The sequence below is a fragment of the Phalacrocorax aristotelis genome, chromosome 6, assembly GCF_949628215.1.
Source record: "Phalacrocorax aristotelis chromosome 6, bGulAri2.1, whole genome shotgun sequence".
Classification (NCBI taxonomy): Eukaryota; Metazoa; Chordata; class Aves; order Suliformes; family Phalacrocoracidae; genus Phalacrocorax; species Phalacrocorax aristotelis.
Genome location: NC_134281.1, coordinates 3662777 through 3679458, shown reverse-complemented (window position 1 = coordinate 3679458; position 16682 = coordinate 3662777). Strand labels below are relative to the sequence as shown.

General features: G+C 41.4%; 1 protein-coding gene across 4 annotated transcripts in view; it reads left to right on the top strand.

The window, feature by feature from the left end:
* LOC142058460 (contactin-6-like) overlaps positions 1 to 16351 on the top strand; it is an 84049-nt gene extending 67698 nt beyond the window's left edge. For all 4 annotated transcript variants that reach the window (XM_075095628.1, XM_075095625.1, XM_075095626.1 and 1 more), the window contains 9 exons: positions 167 to 325; positions 421 to 570; positions 4272 to 4342; positions 7667 to 7901; positions 8452 to 8567; positions 9942 to 10128; positions 12627 to 12739; positions 14942 to 15110; positions 15792 to 16351. In XM_075095628.1, the coding sequence (XP_074951729.1) occupies positions 167 to 325; positions 421 to 570; positions 4272 to 4342; positions 7667 to 7901; positions 8452 to 8567; positions 9942 to 10128; positions 12627 to 12739; positions 14942 to 15110; positions 15792 to 15895 (1304 nt within the window). In that variant the 3' untranslated portion in view covers positions 15896 to 16351. The remainder of the gene's footprint in view (positions 1 to 166; positions 326 to 420; positions 571 to 4271; positions 4343 to 7666; positions 7902 to 8451; positions 8568 to 9941; positions 10129 to 12626; positions 12740 to 14941; positions 15111 to 15791) is intronic.
* Positions 16352 to 16682: the final 331 nt, after the last annotated feature.

The window sequence follows — 16682 nt, the reverse complement described above, 5'->3', positions numbered from 1 at the left end:
AATGTAATACAGGCATAAAGCCATCATTTAGAGATTGTGCTGCTTTTATGAAACTGCAGCTTCATGAATAATTCCACTAACTTGAGAAAGTAAGAATTGCCCAACCCAACCCAGCAATGAATCTTCTCTTCCTAATACCTTCATCTTAAAATGCTGATCATATTAGGCCCCCCAGGTCCACCAGAAGATGTTAAAGTTGAACATATTTCTAGCACTACTGCTGTGTTGTCCTGGAAGTCTGGAATAGATAATAATAGTCCAGTACAGATCTACAGTATTCAGACAAGGACTCCTTTCTCAGTTGGATGGCAGGCAGCTGCAACAGGTAAGCAATTTGAGAGTTGCCGTGTATTTTTTTTTTGCATATACCGTTAATTGCTCCAAAAATAAATTGTCATGACATGTTTATTTTACCTTTAGTTCCTGAAGTCGTTAACGGTAGGACTTACAAGGCAACAGTAGTTGACTTAAGCCCTTGGGTTGAGTATGAGTTTCGTGTGGTTGCCAGCAATAGTGTTGGAATTGGGGAGCCAAGCAGACCATCAGCTCTACTGAGGACTAAAGCAGCAGGTAAGTCCCTAGTTTCCCTGAGTTTTTTCCATGCAGGCACATTGCCAGCTCCTCGGGTGTGAGAATTTCACTGCAGCAGAGCCACTCGCTCCTACGGGGTTACTTACATACCTGTATGGCATTTCAGTCTGTGGCTGCTATGGCTTCGTGACAGCAGACCTGCGCTACCAACGCAGGGGATGCTTGGACATGGTTGGGGTACCGCATGCTTTGCTCTCTGATTTGGAGATCACTTGGGCCAGCAATAAAGGCTGGAGATGGCCCATGCCTCCTCCCTTTGATATGTCCCGAAATAGATCTAATCCCAATGCCTGAACACCAGCTTTCATTCAAGCAATTGGGGAGCAACATTTGTTTTCTTCCAATTATAACCATGTTTATACCCTGCTCAGGGACTTGCATAGAAAATGATAAAGCCAGCTGTCGGGCATATCCTAGCACAAGCGTGTAATGCCTTTGCTGCAGATATCTGAGCATCAATAGGGACAGGATATTGGCTTTAACTGGAGGAAATAAATTACAGCATCCAAAGCCCAGCGAAACTAATAGCTATCACTGACTCCAGGGCGGGATCCTTACTCTCTGTCTGTCTAACCCTTACACATTTATCTTCTGAGACTTGGAACCTCATAGGAAGAAGACTCATTCTTGGCTGACCGACACTGTCACTCCTTTGACCTACTCAGTTTGGTACAATTTATTTGAAGCCCAAACCTTTGGTTTGTTTTATGTTTCTCCAGCCCCCTGCTGATTAACTCTCTCCCACCTATAAAATCAGTATTTAAAGGACAGAGAGCAGTAAAATGGAAGCAGCTTTTACAATCCACTTTCCCTTCTCTGTCTATCTCATTTGCCAAGCTCAGAAGCTTGGCAAGATGCATTTCAAGACAGAACTCAAAATACAGTACTGTACATTATCCAGCAGAAAATACATATATCCTTAGAAAGGGGGATCCTTTTGTTTCTCACAATGCCTATAATATTTGTCCCAAGGCAGAATTACTTCAAAATGTATTAAATCAGTTGATTTAAATGTAATAAGTTCTTTTTCCTATTGTTGAAGCAAAAACTCATACTCAGTACTGATGCCAGAAACAACTATTTGATCATTAGAACACCAATTCCAATAGATTTTGTCAGCTTTCCAGGTGCACGGAGACATCACATGAGTCTTATCAGCAGTCAGGTCTGCCTGGCCAGTGGGGTAGTAAAGCAGACTGAAGGCTGCGCGCAAGGAAAGGGAAGAGCCTGAGAGCCTCTAGCCTGGAAAGATGCACTGATCCTGCCTGGGCTTAGGTGCCTGGGGGATGGGTGCCCGAGTGGTGCCTGACCCCTTCCTCCAGCAGGAGAACCATGGGACGCTTTCACATGCAGGGAGTAAGGAGCAAGGTGAAAAGGGAAGGCTAATGAAAACCTGGAGACAGGAAAAGGCCAGATTTTCTAAATTTCCCAGCAGAGTACCACAAATATACATCCTCCGCTGCATGACTGATCATGAAGTCAAAGCTAGTCTTGAGAAGGCCTTTCTTGCTCTTGCCACCGTGGGGCTTTGTAAAGTGTGATATTCAAAACCACCTATACAGCCTGTAAAAGCTTTCATCTTCTAAAGCTTTTTTTTTATTACAGGGATTGACAAGGCTATGGTTGGAAAGAGAGAGAAACAATAAAATTAATATTATTTATCATGGCAATCGCACAAGGAGTATTATTCCCTTAGAGTGTAGCCCTATCTGAAGCTTAACAAAAGGAATAGGAAGACTCAGCTCAGGTTTAGTTGCTTAACTTCTTCACGGCTGTAAATCATTCTGTCTCAAGACGTTGCTGTGCAGTGGGAGAAGTAACAGATTATCTCAAAATATTTTTTTAAATATTTTTATTAATAGGAAACTGAAACATACTGTTTCATACTGACAGTGTGGACAGCAAAAGGCTGGCCATGAAAGGGTGGATATGAATTTCACTATTATAATAGCTATTTTGCCAGCTGAAATCTGAGCATTAGTAGATTTGTGGATGCAAATGAGCCACTGTTCATTTCATTAAAATGGAGCCGAGAATTAATTGAGCCTCTGTTGGTGCACTCAGCTGTGAATTTTCATCTGTTTCTCAACTATGACCCAGTTGAGGCTCTGTTGAGCAGTAGTACAAATTTTTTCCCCATGCAAATGTAGTAAGTACTGAACACATTTAACACATGAACTAATTGAGCATCAACTGGTTCATGAAACAGTGAAACACTAGGCCTGAAAGTCTGTTCTGTCATTTTTTCCTTTAACGCAGTCAATGTCGGTCTTAGATTATTTGCCTCTGATGTGCACAAAGACATTGATTGTGAGGGACAAAATTGAATATCTATGCTAAACTCTCCAGAAGAGCCTGTCCATTTGCACTTGCACTCACTTTTATGACTGTAAAACAAAATTACCATGAAATTTCTATATTTCTAGAGAGGGTGAAATCAGATAAAGATTTACATGTGGACTGGAATCTAGAAGTGATAGTGGGGTCACATAAACTTCTGTGAACTGAAAGGACTATTGCCTTTATTCCCTCTACTAGAGCTTGACGAATGCTTGGTGGAAGACATGGGGAAGGGCAGGCAGACATGGCAAAGCTTACCAAAATCTTTGAAAAATCTTCTGAGATATAACTGTCCCGTCTATTTCTGACCCTGTCCTCAGCCCTGTCTCAACACATCCAATTTCCAGACAGTGAGGTGAATGAAGGGAACAACAAAACTAAACTTCAAACAAAACAAAACTTCAAATTTCTAAAGACAGTACCAAGGGTTTGGAGCTGGTAAACAGCACAGACGACCTCTTACAGGGGGTTTCTGTCGCAGTCAGTTCCAGAGTCATCGCTCTTTGTTCTGCTCCAGCAGCTGAAAAGGCACGTGATACCATCCTTGCAAATAGATCTACAGGGAACTATACAACAAGAACTAGGCTGGTCTGTCTAAATTCCATCCATCGCATCATAAAACAGTTCCCCCAAACTGTCAATAATTATAGGCCAATGGGGTGGGCATGTTGATGGAAGTACAGAGCGAGAGGCAAGAAATGCTGATATTTTCCTTGCCTCTCCACCAAGAGCCATTTAAGTGATGAGAAGCCCCTTCAGCCTGGAACACCAGCACATTTCTTGACCTCAACCCTGTACCTATGGTGCCATACACGCGGAGCAGCGCTGGGGAAATCAAGCTCTAATCAATGAAGTCTTGGACACTTACAGTGTTGGGAGAAGGAGAAAAGCAAATTAAGAGTTTTGAATTTCCTAAGAAAAACATACAGCCAATTAAAAAAAATTAATATATTGCTCCAACAACATGTTTACTGAACAAATGCATAATTAGTAAATCAGTAGTGTTGCAGCTACAGTCTGAATGGAACATCATTTTGCCAATTAGTTGATGAGGCATAATAATGTCAGATACTTGATGCTACTAGCTTCTTTAATTAATTTTTTGAACCAGGGTACTCATGTATCAAATACATCTGTGGCTTCAGCCTTATAAACTTGAAAATGTGTAAACATAATTTCAGTTCATTTAAAATGTGCTGTTGTATGATGTAGTCCCTGTTCTACATGTTGAAAGGCAGAATAGCTGCACCTGAGCTAGGGAAAGCTCTCGTCATCCAGTTGGCAAGACCCCTGGCAGTAGCGGTGGGTAGATGCAAACACCAACATCTTTTCTTCTCCAGTTCCTGTCGTGGCACCAACGAACGTCAGCGGAGGAGGAGGGAGCCGTTCTGAGCTGGTCGTCACATGGGAGGTAATTGTTAGCTCAATTAACCTACGCTGTCTAATGGGGGAGAGTCCATGGGTGAAATCACAGCCCTGCTGAAATCCAAAGGCTTTTGGTCATTGGCTTTGACTGAGCCTGGATTTCATCCCGCATCTGGAGAGAAAACAGCCTGTAAGATATACAGCAAGTTTTCTGTGTTATAGCGAACAATTTATAAAAATAAACACTTTAAGAGGCATGTTATAAAGATGTTTAGAAGTCTGTATAACCCTCTTATCTCCATTGTACAGGAGGTGCTTAACACACTAATCCGCTTGGCCACTTTCTGCATTAACATTTTTCATACTTTTGTTTATATGTTTTTCATTCTGGAACACTGTGCTGACAAGACATATCCTATTATGCGTTAAAGGAGATGAACCCTTTAATTCTCCAGCACTCCAGTGAGAGGAGAGAATATACATTTTCAGAACAGCTAATACCATACTACAAGTTGCAATGGGCGAGCGCAGGTCATTTCAGCGAGCGGAGAGTAAACACTGTGGGAAGGAGCCCTCCTTCTCCAGCCACCCAGCAACCTTCCCCGCGGGCACTGCGATGAAGGCAGGCATCATCTTGCGCAGCCCGTGCGGTGATGGGGCAGGCGCTTGGCCGGGGCTCCAGCCCCTGGGGAAAAATCTCCCCAAAACACAGCTCCCACCCTCTGGGTTTTTCTTTGCCACTGAAAAACAGATATGAATTTAATGTGACTCACCTAATTAAATCTCTCCCCTGGTTTTGAGGACATCTGACTGAAGTGGGAGCTACCCAATGCCATCAGCAGCACCCAGCCTGGAGGACAGGGACCATCAGCCTTCCCACGTATCCTACTGTCGGCTGTGACTGTCCCAGAGGCTGCACAATATAATCTCTGTTTAGTTCCTCATACGGGACTGGGCCTCCAAAACCACGGTGCTCCCTTTGTAAGTCATTGTCGTGGTTTAGCCCCCAGTCAGCAACTCAGCACCCCACAGCCGCTCGCGCACTCCCCCCACCCCACTGGGGTGGGGGAGAGAATCAGAATGGCCAGAGTAAGAAAATTCATGGGTTGAGATAAGAACAGTTTAATAATTAAAATAAAACAGTAATAATAATAATAGTAATAATAATAGTAATAATAAAAGAAAATAACAAGAGAGAGAGGTGAAACCTCAGGAGGAGGAAAAGACCCCAAACAACAAGAGACGCAACCACTCACCACCCGCTGACTGATGCCACCAGTCCCCAAGCTGCGATCACTACTTCCCCCAGCCAACTCCCCCCAGTTTATATACTGGGCATGATGCCATATGGTATGGAATATCCCTCTGGCCAGTTGGGCCCAGCTGTCCCGGCTGTGTCCCCTCCCCTCCCGCCTTCTTGTGCCCCCGGCAGAGCACGGGGAGCTGGAAAGTCCTTGACTAGTGTAAGCACTACCCAGCAACAACTAAAACATCAGCATGCCATCAATATTATCCTCATACTAAGTCCAAAACACAGGACTGTACCAGCTACAGTGAAGAAAATTATCCAGCTCAACCCATGACAGTCATAGAAAACATTTCTTCTTTAAAAAATCAAGACTTCTAGTTCAGCTTAAGCAAGGAAAGCTTAAGCAAAGAAAGTCTGCTCCCTCCCTTGACTTCATTCTTTTTCAAAAGAAATAACCAAGCTCATGTATAAAGTTTGAAGGACAGGAAAAGGAATTAAATTAAACTAAAAGTGATGTTATTCATCAGCTGGGTGATTTATCTGTGTTCTCCTGCATGCTTAAAAACCGTGCCTGCCTTTTGGGGAAGGAAGGGAAGAGATAAGAAGAAAATGAGGTCAAAATTTTAAAAAATCCCCACTAGATAAATAATATTGTCAATGCTTCCCCCTCTCCATGCTCCAAACAGAGTGAAACTTCACTTTTACTGAACTAAGTTTGCCTCCATATGCATCTTTCACTGTTTTGTTTCATTTTCTCCTCTACTGATCTACTCTTTGGGAGCAGAAGAACATGGAAATTGAAAACAACCTGAGAGTTCTCAATCAAATTATCCCGTTGGACTCCATAGTGTGTCCTGAAAAATAGTCAGAAGAAATACTAATTATGCCAAGCTAACAACACTGAACATGAGTGTCCAGCTTTCTGTGATGAACTCACTAAACATCTTGATTAAATCTGAGGTCACAGAAGCCTCAAAAACAAATTAAATGCTCTAGAAAGTAGCTTGAACTCATATAAATCCTCAGTGCACCATCATCACTCACACTTAACTCTCTCAGGACTGGAAAAGAGCTAGGAGGGGGCATAATGGGGAATTAATGTTTGTAAAACACTTAAGGAAAGGCGTGTGTTATATATGCCAGGCCAGGGAAATTATTAGAATTCCAAGGAATTTATGAAGAAAAAAGTAAGTGCCCTGAAATATTTGGGTGTACTTCTGATTTTTTTTCTCCCATCTTCTCACACCGTTAGTGCTCCCAGTAATTTCTCTGCAGGATTGGAGCTTGGAGCCTGGGACGATCTCAGGGGTTCTGCCCCTATGATTTTCTCTCTTTTTGCGCCATTTTCACGGCTGCTTTTCCATGCACCTTACTTTGATGCAATCATCTAAAATAAATGAACTTTTGCTGAGAAACCCTTCCTTCCTCCATGTACTGCTCATCTTTTCTTGTTTCATATATGTTCTCTTGCTTTGGTCCCAAGAAAACAAAAAAGTTCACGCGGGATGCAGGGTTGGTGTAATTGCCTGTTCAGTGATAGTCATTAATACATTTCTTGACATGAGATTTTATTAATAGAAACATTAATTTGCCGTGTTGACTTGCAGCAACATCTCTGTTCTAAACAAACTTAAATAAGAATATATTCATGCACTTGAGGCTTTCAGTTTTGCTAAAAAAATAAGTAAGTACTGTACTTGTATGCAGGCAATTATGCAGCTGACGCACACTTCTGCATATACATTTGCTCTTTTCCTGGCTTTTTCTTTCTTTAAAAATCATTTCTTTAAAATTAACATTCCTATACCCATTGGGGGAAAAAAAAAATCAGCTACAACCTGTACTGAGTGAAATGCTTTTAATTTGGAAAACTTCATGCCCGAAAGACAATAGCTTTAATGGAGCTGATCAGATCTTTTGTTTCTAAATTGATTGCCTCAATAGATTTATTATTTTGATTTTTATTTCAATATTACATTGACGGATGGAGCAAACATTATTATCTTCTCTAAGGCACAGTCAACTAAATCAATACCGCTAAAATACACTCAGAGAATGAAGATTCAATTAAAACAGTGTGTACTTGCAAATGCTTATTGACCGACTGCCTTGTCACTACAGCCAGTTCCGGAAGAACTACAAAATGGGGAAGGTTTTGGCTACATCATTATGTTTCGTCCTCTTGGCTCAACAACCTGGACAAAAGCAGTGGTGGCTTCAGTAGAAGCAAACAAATATGTTTATAGGAATGAAAGCATTACACCCCTCTCTCCTTTTGAAGTGAAAGTTGGTGTCTACAACAACGAAGGGGAAGGGACCCTGAGCTCCGTATCCGTTGTCTACTCAGGAGAAGACGGTAAAACGTGCTACTCTTGTTAGTAACGGTTGTGCAGCAACAATAGGTCCCAGATATGATCAGCCAGATCTCCACAGGGATATTAAGGAGCCTGCTCAAAGCTGCTCATTGAAGATTGACAAGAGACACCAGGCAGAAGGGGGGAAATTGAAGTAAACAAAAGCAAGGTGCAGACTTTCACAATCGCTTTAAGGAGAGGGCGTGTTTCACCTTCTTTGTCCCCAAGGAGCTCCCACTGAGTGGGCTGGGAAAATCAGGAGACATTCAGAGGTGTAGCTCGCAGAGGGCCTGGCTTTTCAGACCACTCAGTGCAGCTCTGAAAACCTCTCCCGGCTTCTGGGTAATGACCACTTTTGAAAAATTACAGTTTTGCTGATGTTCCAGAATAAACAAGCACCAAAGCTTGGGAGTCATACCCAGTTTCCTGAGCCTCTACCTGCTGCTTCCCCCCAAAACCTCTTCCTCTTTTCTTGAATCCCCCTCAGTTTTGATATAACACTCTTTTGGTAATACAAACGTTCCACCAGCTGTGTTTTCTCCCATCGCCCAGAGCCGCAGATAGCACCAGCGGGGGCTTCAGCGCTGAGCGTTTCGGCGTCGGAGGTGGAGGTCTCGTGGCAGCCCATCGCGTGGAACAGGCACACGGGCAGGGTGCTGGGCTACGAGGTGAGGCGGCTGGCGCTGGCATCTGACACCGTACAGATGCCCCTTTTCCAGCCACATTTGTATTCTGGTTCCTCTTCCTTTGCTTCCAAGTTAACAGAAAGTGGAGCTCTTCCCCCAACTCTCATTAGCAACATTTCACCTGAGATAATCGCAACCATTTACAGACCAGGACTGCAGCTCTCTCCCAGACTTTTTGTAATGTAAATTAAAACCTCAGGATTAATCATTTGTGGTGGCCTCTATAAAAGGACTTGTGCTTGAGTCCATGGAACAAAGCTGATCCTCCTCTTCTTGTACAGCTGTAACGCTGGCTGAGCACGATGCATAGCATTGCTTGCCGAAGAAACCAGGATAAATGCACTTCATTGCTATCCAAAGCTTGTGCTGCAGCATGTTTGAAGGGCTTTTGGCTTCTCACTCCTATTTGTAGTGAGCACCTGCTCATTTATTAATAACTGAAAGGTTTTCTTGCCCTGTGCGCTGGGGTGTGTTGCTGGTGTCATGCCATCAGGTCCAGGGCCAGAACCAGGGACAAACGTTTCAGGGTCTGACCAGGGGTTGCTCCGACGACGCGTGGATGCTGCCAGACCCCAGCGGCACTCAGCCAGCTGTGCTGCTTCTGGCTTTGCTCTGGTCTCCAGCACCCAGTGGGAGCAAAAACCCTGGGTCAGCTGCGTCTGACATCCACAGGACGGACCAGAGGTCCCTCCAGCGGGGTGGGGAGCAGGTTTTTGTATTGATAACCGGAGTACTTCAAAGTGGCCTCGGATATGATTCCTGGGCATTTTACTTGTGCAGCAAAACAACCTTTTTTTTTTTTTTTTTAAGATGAGATAAACCAAGAGTAAAGGAAGCCAGAAATCCTGTAAATTCTGTCCTATCATTACAAATGTATAAACGAAGGTAATGGGAGTCATGTACAGTACACAAACCTTCCTAAATCAATTACTTACTGAAAAAAAACACCCAGGTCTAAATAGCTGCCACTGAACAAAGACTAGAGGCAGGATAAAAAATAATTAGAAAACCTCTTAGATGACTGACATAAATGTTTTGTTGTATCTTTTAAAGTTTCCTTCAAATGTGTTCAAACCATAGAGCCAAAGAAGCTTTTAAAATTTCTCGTTTTATCAAAGGTTTACTTTTGGATATCTATAAAGTTAAGAATTTCCTTTATTTCCTTAATTGGTATTCAGTCGCTGAAATTTTATTTCTTCTCTATAAATATTCATGCTTGGTTTTATTTCCTGCTAGTTTTGAATACAAAAAATGCTGTATTCCTTGAAATCTTCATTGTCAGCACGTCTGCTACCCAGCCAAATCTGTAATTGATGGAACACAATGAACTGCCTGTTCTTTGTTCTCGCTTTTCAGGTTCTATATTGGACTGATGATCCCAAGGAAAACACAGCTGGTAAAGCCAGAGTCAATGGGAATGTAACAGCCAAAAATATCACGGGACTAAAAGCTAACACAGTGTATTTTGCAACAGTTCGAGCTTACAACACTGCAGGGATGGGGCCCTCCAGCACCCCAGTAAATGTCACCACTAAAAAATCACGTGAGTATTCAATTTCATACAACAAATATTGCCAGCTCCCGAGCGTGATAGTGACATTTCAGCTCACCGTGACCCATGCCTGACAAATGTTGCAATATCAAAGAAAACTGGATCCTAAATTTCTTCATAAAACTAAGCAACAAAATCTGTGACTAAGAAACATCTGTATCTCTTCCCTGAAAATATTTTTGTGGTCCCCACCACCTTTCTTCAGACTCTGGTATTAAAGACATTAATATATTATTTAGCCTGAGCTTCAGCTCTGTCTCAATGGAAACCAAAATCCTCATCAACTTAAATTGGACTGGGAAGGTTATTTCATTTACCCTGTTCTTTTTATATGCTAAAGTAATTCTGTACACCTACAAAATCAGATAACACCCGTGGTTGTGTTCCTATAGAGTAGCAACTGTTAGGGGGAATTTCCTTTTGCATTGCAGCAGCACGCCACTTGCTTTTAGGAGATTTCAGAGACATGCAGAGCCAATAAAGGAAAGATGTTCCACAGGTCCAACAACAGATTTGGGTGTGGGAATACGGGTTTGTTTTTTTAAAGAAAAATGTTAAATGCTCCAAAGAGAGTGCTTTTCTGAGACTTTTAAACTGTGCACTACTGAGGGTAGCATATGAGATACATTCATATAAATACCATTCATTCATTATTTTTTTTACATTTTCTGCAATTGCAGAAGCAAAACCATATGCTATCGGTATTGTGAGAAGCAGCTCATGAAACCAATGCTTTCATAGGCCCATCCTCCAAGGTAATAAGGAAGCACTGAGCACCATCCTGCCGGATTGAACCCGTGAAATAAATGTTCACTAAGAGCAAGATAGTCATAAAGTAGGAAATCTTAGTAATCTGCTCTGAACCCAAGTGCCCCAAAGTCATTACTGTTTAAGTGTTCCAGGTTTTTTGTACTTTCCTTGGGCCATGGTTTCCCAGTAAACAACTGATGAGCCCTTTTGCACAAAAAGGGAAATATTCCTCCTGTCTTTCACCAATTCTCCTCTTGTTTATGTGCTGTTCCATGCTATTACTTAAGTGCAAGACAGGAACCCACTTGTAAAATGAGTTCATAATAAACATTACCATTTAATGTAAATAACATAAACTAAAATACAGCAAAGGTATCTTTTAAGTCCTCAGACAGAATTCTTCTCACAGGCAATTTCTTAATGGAAAATAAACTCGTGTCTGGAAACTATTCTCTATATTTGTAGGTGCATTTGTATGAAAGACAAGTTAAAGACCTGGCAGTCAAGTGAGAAGACATATAAGGAACGAATTTGCTTTTGTTTTACATTGACTTCATCTTCGGTCAAATTCAGGATTGTGCTAATGATTCATTTAAAAATTAAAGTAAAAAGAACCCTTTTAATATTTAAAAACATATATTAAACTTTTAAGCTCTATTCTCTGAAAGATGCAAGCACTTTCAATATAAGTAGAGAGAATATGTCAAGAGAATATAAACAATGTACATCTACAGCAGGAGCTTTAGCTTCAAGGTAATAGCTCTGTCTTCCTACTCATTGCCCAGGGTTCCTACAACGTTCTGTGCATGCCATTATTGCAGACGCTAAGCGCCATCAATTTATTCCATCTCCATGGGAAATGAAAGAAATTGTGGAGTATTACCAAATCAACAGTACCTTCCAAGTTACATACATTAATCGCCAATATATAGGAACTGTAGGGAGAAAAGAAGGATCCCACAAGTTAAGCATTTTAAAGTCAGGACACAACATGCTCCTCCACATCTCTCCTCCTTTTTCTTAATTCTGTTCAAGTCCTTATTTCCTTTAACACCCCTAGTGCTGTCCTCCCAGGCAGGGTTCGGGAGGACGCACCATGGAGAAGGAGATAATGTGTTGCTCTAAATCTGAGATACAGTTCAAAGGCACAGCTTCAACTTCACATGTTCACACAGGATTCGATTTCAGTCACTTGTAGGCACATTTTCAAAGTCCTGGCACTTAGGCATATAAAGCCTTTGAAAAGCTACTCTCAGCCTATTGTGCTGAGGATTCATAAAATCCTACAATGTTTCATGATGGATCACATGGAGACTTTAATGTGTAGCTCTTTATAACCTGTCTTCATGGCTGATGAAGATCTTGTCTTTTGTATTTTGCTCTTAGTTTTAGCTTTTTCTGAAATCCCTGCAGAAAAACATTCCCTAATACATTAAAATACAGATAGGAACAACATAGTGCTTAAACAAAATCTATCAAATATAACTTGAACTGTCAGACACTGTCAGGTTTTTCCTAATTTCAGAAATGAACTCTCACAGTAAGTGGTTTTGTGCTACGAACAGATCTTTATTCTGACTTAAATGAGAACAATGATGGACTGGAAAATATTTTTTCAAATCAAAAAGATTTGAATCACCCATGCGTTTGCTGCTTCCATGTCAGCAGCTCCTTCAGTTACGCTGTGCAAATTAATATTCAGTTGTATCTTCTGATTATCACCATCTTTTTTTTTAAAGCACCAAGTCAACCCCCAGCAAACATTGCCTGGAAGGTGACAAATTCAAAAATCTGCTTGAACTGGGAACACGTAAAAACAATGGAGAATGAATCAGAGGTGCTAGGCTACAAAGTAAGTCATTTCTTTAGCTCATTAATCAAACGTGTTGTTTATAATAGAGGTACAAACAGTGACTTGCTGAAATGCTACTGCTGATTACCTGGAAAACAGTGACTTTTCTGGGGTTATTGGGATGGTTGGCTGACATTTATACAAATGGAAGAATGACTGTGTTAGTTCAGCGTAGGACCTCTTTATCCTGATACGGGGATTTTCTGTCCCCAATGCTGGATACCTCCCATTTCCTTGGTAATCATATAAGATTCTTACATTCACATCTTCTTTGGAAAGGAGTTTCACACATATGTAAGAAGTAGCGAACTGTCTCTTAAGCATTAAAGACAGGTATAAAATGCATTTAAAAGTTCTCACTCTCTGGTAATTCATAAATGTACCTTTGAAAATAGAAAGGAAGATATGTAAAAATCAATGTGAGTGAAGTAAAAAGCACTTCCATAAATCTACTTTTTAAAGAAAGGAAAAATTAGTTTAAAATTGCTTTGCAGTGGTTCTGACCCCAAAAGACTTATGGAAAGACTTTTTTACTCCTGAAGGATTGTAAAAATGGAGGTGGAGAGTGCTTACATAAGGAAGGGTTCTCAGGATCCAGATCCTCATGTTGCTAGGCATCTTGGTGTCTACACGGAGTTATTTATGCCTAGGGAGGGAAAGGACACAACCCCCACGCACACCTTGCGGTCTTCCTTGAGATCATATTCTTTTCCACTCCAGTGAGTGTGTTTGAGTAGCTCCACACACTGGGGAAAAAGTTAAAACTAGACTATTAAGCTTTTTTCCTTTGTGTCTAGCCTACCTGCTTCGAGGCTGCGCTTGTTTATTACATTTTGATGTGGAAAGAGTGTTTTAAGTACTTGCTGCAGTATTTATTGTATGATTCCTGCTTCTCCTTCTGCTTTGCTCTTCAGTTGCTCTTTTTAGCATAAATATGTCAAAAGATTGTCAAGAGAAAGGAGTCAAACACTGTCATCATTGCTGTGCTAGCAGGGAAGAAAGGCTTCTTGGAGGAAAAAAGCTGATCATAGTCTGTAGGATCCCTGCCTAGACTCCCCAAGCTGCTCTGCGCCTTGGCCCAAGGGTTGAGGGGCTGGAGCGTGTCCAGAGAAGGGCAGCGGGGCTGGGGCAGGGTCTGGAGCACAAGTGTGCTGGGGGGCGGCTGAGGGGGCTGGGGGGGTTTAGCCTGGAGAAGAGGGGGCTGAGGGGAGCCCTTCTCGCTCTCTGCAGCTGCCTGAGAGGGGCTGGAGTGAGGGGGGGCTGGTCTCTGCTCCCAAGTCACCAGTGACAGGACGAGAGGGAACGGCCTCAGGCTGCGTCAGGGGAGGGTTGGGTTGGAGATTGGGGGAAAGTTCTTCACTGAAAAGGTTGCCAAGCACTGGCACAGGCTGCCCAGAGAGGTGGGGAGTCACCATCCCTGGGGTTGTCCAAACAATGTGCAGACATGGCATTTGGGGACATGGTTTAGGAGGCCTGGGGGTGTTGGTTTGGCTGTTGGGCTTGATGATCCCAGAGGTCTTTTCCCACCTTAATGATTCTATGATTCATTAACAAAAACATCTGAGTGCAAGCAGGTGATGGATCCGTCATGTTTAGTTGTAGAAATGTGCTTCCTAAGTGGAAACCCTGACGCTACTATCCAAATTTCTGTCCTTTCTTGAAGTCTTTAAAAACATGGTGCTATGCAGTGTCCCATGTTTGCTTTAGCAAGTGACGGTTTTACATGAAAGTCAACATCAATATTTATATTTGACTGTAAATTCTCGCCAAAAATGTGAAATTTTTTTAAAAAAACCAACAACTAAAAATTCAGTTCCTGAAGTGTCACATCAGTTCTGGATATAAAAGGTGTTACAGGATGAAATCTTGTTTAAAGGAGTGTCTAACATCGATATTTACAGAAGCACAGAAGTGTATTGGATAAGAATTTCATAATGCTACTTTCAAGGTGAGCCTCCGTTCAAGTAGTCAAAGGGTCTCCTGCAAATCACAAGTGGGGTAAATGCCCGCTGTGGTCTCAACCACAACATTCTGCAGAATATGTTTCTATGTTCTGAATTAAGTTTAATACTCTACAGGATGCTGATAGTGCTCTGAAAAGTTTGGGACATGATAGAAGATATTCTCAGCCAAAAAAAATAATCCATTGGAACTTTAAAAAAAAATTAAATAAATCTTGTTTTCTAATCCCTTTTTACTTAGATCTTGTATAGACAAAACAGACATAGCAAAACGCATATACTGGAGACAAACAACACTTCAGCTGAACTTCTGGTACCATTTGAAGAAGATTATCTCATAGAAATAAGAACAGTCAGTGACGGTGGGGATGGCAGCAGCAGCGAGGAAATTAGAATTCCAAAAATATCAAGTATGTGAGATTTTTTTTTTTTTCCTCTGAATGTTATTGCATAATAAGAAATCTGTGCGCCTCTAAGAAGTACAATAGGTTAACAGACTTTCCATTACCATAGGTGGCCTTGCTCCCATTGCTTTGTAAAGCTGGGTACATGTAGATTAGTCTCCCGTACTTTCGCATTCATTAGCGGAGAAAGTATTTTGCACAACACCTAGATGTGACCATCTGCCCTGGCCTGTAATGCTCAGGGAAGGACAGAAAAATAAGCTTTCTTAATAAAGTCAACGCTGCAGCTCTCTCACGTAACACGGCTCTTAATCTGCTCTGGAGCTGCTGCTGAGACAGAGAACCTCAGCCCTGCTCCATGGCTGGGGTGGGGTTGCCCAGGGTCCAGTCTCTGCCCTCATGAATATCTTATTACACATGCAAAATGGGGCACAGTTTTGCCACAAACTAGCCAAAACCCTCCTGAAAGTAGATATTCACAGGGAGGGTGAGAAGCTGATTCAAAACCATAGTCCGTGGAACTGCTGCTATAACTTAAAAAAAAAATAATAAATAGAAGTAAGACTTGCAGATAATGTTTCGTTTTGAAAATAGAACAAGGATTACTGCTATGCTAGAAAGCATAGAAAAAAATGCTTTTGTCACGTTACTTTCGTCAGAAAATTTTGTATGCTTATATTTTTACAGGTTTAAGCTCTGGAGGAATAAAATTGTCCCAAAGGGCAAACCATATATTGACGTCTGGGATCCTGTTATTGAGTCCTGTCTTATATACCCTTCTTGATGATTAAAGCAATGCTCAGCCATGGACTTTTAAAAATAAACCATGTGTGTGTTTTACCTTAATACTTCACCACAACCAACATTCCTGATAAAGAAAAATTGTGGGGATGGGGGAGGGAGGTAGAAGTGGTATATTATTAAGAAAACATTAAGTATCAATATTACATTAATTTTTAAAAATAAGCTTTTAAATTAATGGATAAATGTGTATGCATTAATTAAATGGAGTGGTGCCAAACATAACTTGCGACTGTGAGCAGAGCGGTCTCAAATTTTTTACAAGCAGTATGTTCTTATTGAAACTCCAGTGTGATGGTGTGTCAAACATGAAAGCCCTGTGCCAAGCTGTTATAACCGAGAGAAGAGATTTGCAATTGCCTGTGATGTGGATATTATTTCTCTCACGTTCTTCAATGTAATCTGTAAAATCCCCCCACTTTCAAATAAATAAAAGCTATTTGTTTACTTTTTGCACTTGTTTGTGTTACAGGGAGTATCGTACAATGCATTAGATGAAGTGCACCGTACTATTTTCCTCAGAAAAGGGAAACTGAAATAAAAGGAATCATACGTACCAACCCAAAGCTTATTGAATTCAACAGAAAGACTTTCAATGGCATCAGCAAGCCTTGAACCACATCTGAATGAGACTGTACCTTTTATAATATGAAATACCTTACTCATTCTCAAATACATTTTAAAGAACTTTTTCATGCAAAGACTATTCTGATCAACAAAACTAGCAGAGACCCTGAATACCCTTTTTGAAGGGAAATTGAAATATATCAGTCTTCA